The sequence below is a fragment of the Triticum aestivum genome, chromosome 6B (genome assembly GCF_018294505.1).
Source record: "Triticum aestivum cultivar Chinese Spring chromosome 6B, IWGSC CS RefSeq v2.1, whole genome shotgun sequence".
Classification (NCBI taxonomy): Eukaryota; Viridiplantae; Streptophyta; class Magnoliopsida; order Poales; family Poaceae; genus Triticum; species Triticum aestivum.
Window position 1 is genome coordinate 715,947,954 of NC_057810.1, and position 8,493 is coordinate 715,956,446.

General features: G+C 47.2%; 1 protein-coding gene across 1 annotated transcript; it reads right to left on the bottom strand.

Annotated features, from left to right (window-relative positions):
- Positions 1-5,357: 5,357 nt before the first annotated feature.
- On the bottom strand, positions 5,358-6,029 carry LOC123139946 (probable histone H2AXb). The gene has a single exon (XM_044559659.1). It carries the CDS (start codon positions 5,929-5,931, stop codon positions 5,509-5,511), a length of 423 nt encoding a protein of 140 aa, XP_044415594.1. The 5' UTR covers positions 5,932-6,029; the 3' UTR covers positions 5,358-5,508.
- Positions 6,030-8,493: the final 2,464 nt, after the last annotated feature.

Genomic DNA, 8,493 nt, shown 5'->3' on the forward strand with positions numbered 1-8,493 from the left:
TGTCATTAAGTAGCCTTTATGGTCTTCATAGCACTTTATGTGGGCGTTACCAGTAACCCCCGGTCTTAATGTACTTTAAACCCTGCATAACTGAGGGCTGGAGGGGTCTGGTGAACTCTATATAAGCCACCCCCCTCCTCAGTGTAAAGGGTTCGCACCCCTGTAACTCATACGCATATAATCCAGTCGACCGCCTCTGGGCTCCGAGACATAGGGCTATTACTTCCTCCGAGAAGGGCCTGAACTCGTAAATCTCTTGCGTATACAACTACTCCATAGCTAGGATCTTGCCTCTCCATTAGTACCCCCCTACACTACTGTCAGACTTAGAACCACGACAGCGGAACCTTGGCGGAACCAATCTAGGGCTCCGACGGAGCTGTTCTGTCAGGGAAACTTCCCTCCGGGAGGGGGAAATCATCACCATCGTCATCACCAATGATCCTCTCATCGGGAGGGGGTCAATCTCCATCAACATCTTCACCAGCACCATCTCCTCTCAAAACCCTAGTTCATCTCTTGTATGCAATCTTGTATCAAAACCACAAATTGGTACCTGTGGGTTGCTAGTAGTGTTGATTACTCCTTGTAGTTGATGCTAATTGGTTTACTTGGTGGAAGATCATATGTTCAGATCCTTAATGCATATTAATACTCCTCTGATTATGAACATGAATATGCTTTGTGAGTAGTTACATTTGTTCCTGAGGACATGGGTGAAGTCTTGCTATTAGTAGTCATGTGAATTTGGTATTCGTTCGATATTTTGATGAGATGTATGTTGTCTCTCCTCTAGTGGTGTTATGTGAACGTTGACTACATGACACTTCACCATTATTTGGGCCTAGAGGAAGGCATTGGGAAGTAATAAGTAGATGATGGGTTGCTAGAGTGACAGAAGCTTAAACCCTAGTTTATGTGTTGCTTCGTAAGGAGCTGATTTGGATCCACTAGTTTCATGCTATGGTTAGGTTTACCTTAATACTTCTTTTGTAGTTGCGGATGCTTGCAATAGGGGTTAATCATAAGTGGGATGTTTGTCCAAGAAAGGGCAGTACCCAAGCACCGGTCCACCCACATATCAAATTATCAAAGTACCGAACGTGAATCATATGAGCGTGATGAAAACTAGCTTGACGATAATTCCCATGTGTCCTCGGGAGCGTTTTTCTCATTATAAGAAATTTTCCAGGCTTGTCCTTTGCTACAAAAAGGATTGGGCCACCTTGCTGCACCTTATTTACTTTTATTACTTGTTACCCTTTACAAATTATCTTATCACAAAACTATTTGTTACCTACAATTTCAGTGCTTGCAGAGAATACCTTACTGAAAACCGCTTGTCTTTTTCTTCTGCTCCTCGTTGGGTTCGACACTCTTACTTATCGAAAGGACTATGATAGATACTCCTCTGTACTTGTGGGTCATCAAACGGACGCGGGCGGACGAAATGGGTCGCCCCATTGGAGTTGCTCTTAGGAAATGATGATACTACTAGAAATCAGATTGCATTACATTCAAACCAGATTCACTAAAGGCGTGTTGGCAGCTTGCAGTGTTTTTGCCTCCTTGCATATGTGACTGAGTTGGGCCTGGCTAAGTGAATACAAGCTAAAAATTATGTTTTGCATATAGTTTATTTGCATGCATCCTTCCCAGTCTGGCTGAGAATAAACGCACACATGGTGTTTGGTCAAGGGTCTATTCTAGGCAGATGTAGAGTGTGTGGTCTTTGATTACATGCAAAACTTGTGGTCTAGTAACCTCTTGTTGGAGTGGTGAGGTTACAAGCACACTCACAGGCACAACATAGATAAACAGACATAGCATAAACCCATAAACTAGAGTCTCAACACACACAGAGAGGAAGTTAAACGACAAATAGTTACGGCAAAGTCTTAACATCCTATGCAAAAGTCTTAAAGGTGTAGAGATAATTTCTTAGGCATCCATGGCAAAGGCCTCCTCGTGCTTCTTTCACTTGGTCACCACCTCGACGCCCTCGTCTTTGAAGACGGTCACCTTAAGGGTGTTGGGAGTCGCCAGCTTGAAGGTGGCGAGGTACCCGATCCTAATCTGGTGAACAACGCAAAGGGGGGCAACCCTGATCAAGGGTGATCCTATCGTTGATGGTCCAGACCATCACCCTCCAGGAGCAGTCGAATCTCGTCCTGAACACAAATTCCTCTCGGGCAATGGCCAAGTGCTTTGGTGAACTCGATTGGCATCGGCATGCACTCGAGCTTGGGTAAAGGATGGCCTTGCATAAGTGGGTTGGGTCGATGTTCTCATGGAAATGGACATAGTTCTTCAGCCTCTTGGGGGCACTGCCGAGCTCCACCACCGTCTGGCTTCTTGTCGACCACAACCTTCTTGCCTTTCGAGGAGTTCCCTGAAGCGGTCTGGCTGATTTGCGTATATGAACAGGAGGTCAATGGAGGGACACATATGAACATATGAATGAGAAGTCAATGCATTCATTCATCCCCCCTACCCAGAGCCCCTATTATCTACCACAGCATTGCGCTACCTCTTCCAACCATCTGTGTGTGTGTGTGTGTGGCTTCTACTATCTCCTCTTCCATGGCTCTCTCTCTCTCTCTCTCCTTTTGTCTCACCACTGCTCCACTGCCATAAACCCCTTCCCCAACGGCCATGGATGGAGGGATTCCTCCTTGGGTGCTCGCTCGATGACTGCATCAACTTCACGAAGACATGGAGGTGTGCTCTTGGTTCAAGAGTGTGGACGAGATGCATAAAGAGGCGGATGTGATGCTATGGACGGCGACAAAGACGGAGTTGAAGACGTTGATACATGGCCCGGTCAAAGGTGTTATGTCACTGGACATAATGCGGTGGGCAATGGATGAGGCCGAGTTGGCCGATCCAGGTTAGAGAGCCAGATGGGTCAAGTATAGGCTTGTCAGGGCTCCTAATAACCAGTCGGTCGTCAATGTGGCACTGACCACTATCATTCCGAAGGACGAGGACGAGAAGGAGATGGTGGATGCTGCCAATGGCGAATAGGTTGAGCCTCGGGATGCTGGCAATACCGAAGCGGTGGAGATGGTGGTCAAGGGGCCTAAACCAGACGGTTGTACGTACACTGCCCTTGCAGGTCGATGATTACAAGCCTCAAGGCTACCACCGCTCCAAGCGCCTCGAGGCTCGCACGTTGCTAGGATGTAATGCTTGATGGATGACAATGAATGTAAGCGTTATTTACCCCCCCCCCCTTGAAAATCGTACTTAATCCCATTCGAGACGCTTAAATCTCTAATCGAATATGCCTAAATCGAACCTGATGTAGATTGGATGACTATTGTGCGATGCGTAAATCGAATGCGGACACGATAAATTGATTCCATCGAGGACAGAGGGCTTACTGACATTGATGAACGCATGTCGATGAGGCTGGTGATCGACGCTGGTGCTTGCCATTTAGATCTTCACTCCGCTGCTCACCGTCCAGATCTTGTGCTTGCCGCCGCCGGTGTGAGAGTGGAGAGAGGAAGAGTGAGCGGTGAGAAAAGGGTGAGGGGAGTTATGGCGGCGCTTCGGGAAGCAACACGACGTCACAAAGGTGGCTCCTCGTGTGCAGCCTCTGACTCCCACGTGCCTTGAGTTGCATTACTTGGGGCTGGCTGTGAAAAGGTGGCTGATTTGAGCGTTCCTCCTCAACTATGTCCAGAGGCGCTTTAAGATTCGTGCGGGCCAAAATTGTGATGCAAGACAGACAAACAAACGGGTCAAAACTGCATCATGTGGGCCTCGACTCACGAATTCACAAAGCAGATGAATTGATGTCGGAGGAAAAGAAATCATTCATTCGCCAGACGATAGCAACACTAGCATTTCCGTTTATTCGGATTAACACTGACAATTCCATATAATAGAGCATTCGTTCATCACTGTTTATTATTCTTAAATAAACAGAGCGCTCATTTTTCAGTAAACAATCTGTATAGATGAAATTCCTGGCTTTGTATAAATAAACAGAGCCACTTTAAAAACAACAATAGTAAACATGTAGTATAACAATCTGTGCATTCGTTGGCTTTGGTGGACCTCTGAATCCATCCACAAAAGGAGGATTTCGCAGTGTCGGGGCAAAAGAACCGAAGTACTGAACATGCGAAACATTCATACTGCCCAGCAAGCATGCACCATTCATTCGTCAGACTAGTACAATACCAGCATTTCCGTTTCATTCATGTTAAGATTCAATCATAGGCAGTGACAAGTACCAAAGGAACAATAAAATCTCACAGGATCTGAAGATAATGAGCTTATTATATAAAGAATAAGTACTTGAATATTCTTCAGAATTGGATCGAGAACAATCTCTAGAGTTAAGCTGATCAGAATCCCTCCTTTTGCACCATACATGTTACCAAGACAAGGAATTGGATGATTCACTCTTGAATCGCTTTTCTTGTTTCCGTTTATTTACAAATATGCTTACTTTTGTATATGAAAATGTTGTTCTTGCGTCATAAAAAGTGTGACGTGATCACGTAGTCCGACAGGTGCCAATCTTCGACCTACAATGCCGTGACAGGCGGTCTATGAATGTGTACATACAAACATAGATGAAACACTTATTCTACTCGTCATTGTTGTTGATGAGCATTTCAACGACCTCGAGGACCATGGAAGAGGTGTTATCCGTCTACCAGCGAGCAGACAAAGAGGTCAAATATGTCACTCAAGGAAAACGAATTTTCATCATCACTATTCTTGACTCGCTTACTCAGGTTTCTACAATCTGCAACCTGGGAGTGCTGTCCCAGTTCCCAGATGACAAACTTGAATGAAGGTTGGTTGTTGGGTGCTCAAAAAATTATGTTCTTGTAAACTTTTCCCCATGCCTAGAGGGATGAGTTGAAAGTAGATTTGGAGAAAGCGAAGAAAGGAGAGCCTCCATACAGAGTTTCTCAACAAACAGTGCTCGTTCTTCAGTAAACAGAGTGCTCGTTCTTCAGTAAACAGAGTGTCGGTTCTTCAGTAAGCAGATTGTCGGTTCTTCAGTAAACAATCTGTATAGATGTTGAAGTTCCTGGCTGCAACTTTTAAAAACAAGAATACTAAACATGTTGCATAACAATCTGCACAGTGGTTGGATTTTGGTGGACCTTGGACTGAATCCATCCACAAGAGGGATTTCACGCTGTCAGGGCAAAAGAATCGATCTGCTGAACATGTGAAAAAATCGTCCTTGCAGCAGGAACTGCTGAACCATTCATTCCTCAGATTAGAACAACACTAGCAGCATTTCAGTTTCATTCAGATTAACATTCGCAAATCATAGGCAGCGACAAGTAGCAAAAAGAAATAGAGCGCATTCCATCCAAACAGACAAGAAACAGATTGCAAGCATTCCATTCCAACCAGATCCACCCTCGATACACGCGCCAACAAGAACGCTGGCCAAGAAGAACTAATCTACCAACCTAAAAGCATCACACCACCACGCCACGCCACGCCACTCATCGGATCTCTGGCGCTCTAGAACTCCTGGGACTGGGAGGCGGACCCGCCGGTGCCGGCGCCCTTGCCGGCCTTCTTGGGGAGGAGCACGGAGTGGATGTTGGGCAGGACGCCGCCGGCGGCGATGGTGACGCCGCCGAGCAGCCGGCTGAGCTCCTCGTCGTTGCGGACGGCGAGCTGGATGTGGCGCGGCGAGATCCGGGTCTTCTTGTTGTCGCGCGCCGCGTTGCCGGCCAGCTCCAGGGCCTCGGCGGCGAGGTACTCGAGGACGGCGCAGAGGTAGACGGGCGCGCCCGCGCCCACGCGCTTCGCGTAGCGCCCGACCTTGAGGTGCCGGGCGACGCGGCCCACCGGGAACTGCAGGCCCGCCTTCACCGACCGCGACACCGACTTGCTCCCCTTCGGCTTGCCCCTCCCGCCGCCGGCTGCCGCTGTCGCCATCGCTGGAGTGGGGAGGACGGGGTAGGGTGGTACTACGGTGGTCGCCGGAGAGATGGAGGGAGCGAGGGGGGTTGTGGGGGCTGAGAGATTGGTGGTGGTGGATTGGCGGGGGCGGGGGTGGGTTATATGGTGGAGGGGGGCCGCGCGTGATTGGTGGGGAGGGCGAGGCCGCGGATCGGTGACGTGGAGGGTTGCGATGCCGTCGGATCGGGCGGTGCGGGGAGGGAGGAGATTTGGGTTTGGCGCGGATCGCGGGATTTGGAGGGAGACGCGAAACTTTCGAAAAACGGGGTTTCATTTGGAGGGAATCATCTGCGTTTTCGCTATCCGCGCACGAGCGTTTTTTTTTCTCTGTTTTTTTTCTCAACCACTTGAAACAGCATATTCCCCGCAAAATAAAAATGAAACAGCATATGGGTGTCAAGCTTCTCGTGTGAATAAAACACAAAAGCTACAATGTGCAAAAAAAAAGTAGATTTGCACAAAAGAATTGTTTTTTTGTCCAGAATAAATATATAAATGGGAGTAGTAATTTTCTACTCCCTCCATGCCATAATGTAAAACGTTTAACGTCTTACATTATGGGACGGAGGGAGTCCGTCTCATAATATAAGATGTTATAGTAACCAATATACTCACACATTTTTTTTGCGAAGATAGTCATACATTTGTTTCTATGACATCCCATATTCTATAGTTTGCGAGCTTCGCAGTATTGTGAAGCAAGAAGTTCCTGCCCTGCTATTCGTGATGGAGACAACAATCAGGGCTAAGAGAGTGGAAAATTTGCGATACCAGCTAGGTTTTGCGGGATGTTTTGTTGTGGACAGTGACGGGCTAAGTGGCGGCATTGGCTTGTACTGGTCCAAAGATGTTAATGTTGAGATAAAAACTATAGTACCAGCCATATAGATGCTATGGTGCGGTGGAATGATCAAAACTCTTCCGAGTGCATCCGAAAAAAAAAATACTTCTGAGTGGCGATTCACGGGGTTCTACAGTGCCCCTAGAGTTGAGAACCGACATCACAGTTGGCGGTTTCTCAGAATCTTGTTTGCGCTGCCCCATTCAGCGTGTTTGTGCATGGGTGACTTCAATGAGACATTATTTGGTGATGAGCACTTTAGTCGCTCACCGCGGCCGAAGAGGCAGATGCAAGCTTTCACACAAGTTGTTGATGATGTTTCCTTCCAAGATTTGGGATGGACAGGACTGCCTTTTACATGGGATAATATGCAACAGGGTGATGCGGATGTGAAAGCTCGCCTTGATCGAGCCTTTGCAAACGAGCCATTTAGACAGAAGTACGACCACATTCGAGTACGTCATGTGAGCGCAGTGGAGTTGGATCATTGCTTTATTATTGCTGAACTTCAAGAACACGTGCATGCACATGGGGTGCGTCGACCTAAGCAATTTTGGTATGAGAATGTTTGGCAAACTCATCTAGGATACAAGCAGCTGGTTATGAAAACGTGGTAGCAACAACAGTGTTCCCCTAATCTACAAGGTATTCTGGACTCCCTCGGTGCCCTCCGGAGTACAATCGAGCCATGGGGGATACGTGGGTTCGGCTGTCTTACCAGAACAGTCCGACAATTTCAGCGGAAACTAGATGAGTTGCGGCAATCATCATTGGGGTGTGGCCCATCCGATGAGGAGAAGCACACGTCTGAGAAATTACGGGAAGCACTCCGACGGGAGGAAATATGGCTTAAGTAGCGCTCCAGGGTGAAGTGGCTCCATGAAGGAGACCACAACACAGGTTACTTTCAGACACAAGCTAAGCAGAGGCAACGTATGAACAAGATTAATGGTTTGAAAAGAGCAGATGGCTCGCCTTGTGCGGATAGTGAGGAGGACAAAGCAGAGATTCAGTCGCTCTATCAGAATTTGTATACGTCGCAAGGGGCAATGATATGAACGAACTATTGGAGCATGTTCCGGTGAAGGTTACACCGAAAATGAACTTATTCCTAGATAAACCATTCGAACCCCATGAAGTACATGATGCCTTATTTCAATGTCTCCATCAAAGGCTCCAGGGGTCGATAGTTTTACCGCAAGCTTTTTTCAGTGGCACTGGAATATGCTAAAGGACAATGTTACAGCAGCAGTTCTTGGCTTCTTAAATGGTGGTGATCTTCCTTTGGGTCTCAATGACACTTTGATCACACTGATCCCTAAGGTTCGTCATCCACAAATGATTTCCCAATTGCGCCCCATAGCGTTATGCCCTGTACTTTATAAAATAGCTGCCAAGGTTATTACTAATTGCACGCGGGTTTGTATGGATGGGATTACAAGTGAGGAACAAAGTGCTTTCGTTCCGGGTCGATTGATAACTGAGAATGTTTTGGTTGCTTTCGAATGTGTTCACACTTTGTGAAGAAGGAAGAAGGGGGGAAATTATGCTTGTGCGGTCAAGCTTGACATGATGAAAGTGTATGACCTCGTGGAATGACACTACTTGGAGGCCATACTTTTAAGATTGGGTTTTAGCACTTCTCTGGTGCGCTTGATCATGAAGTGTGTCTCGTCAGTATGGTTCTCAGTTCGAGT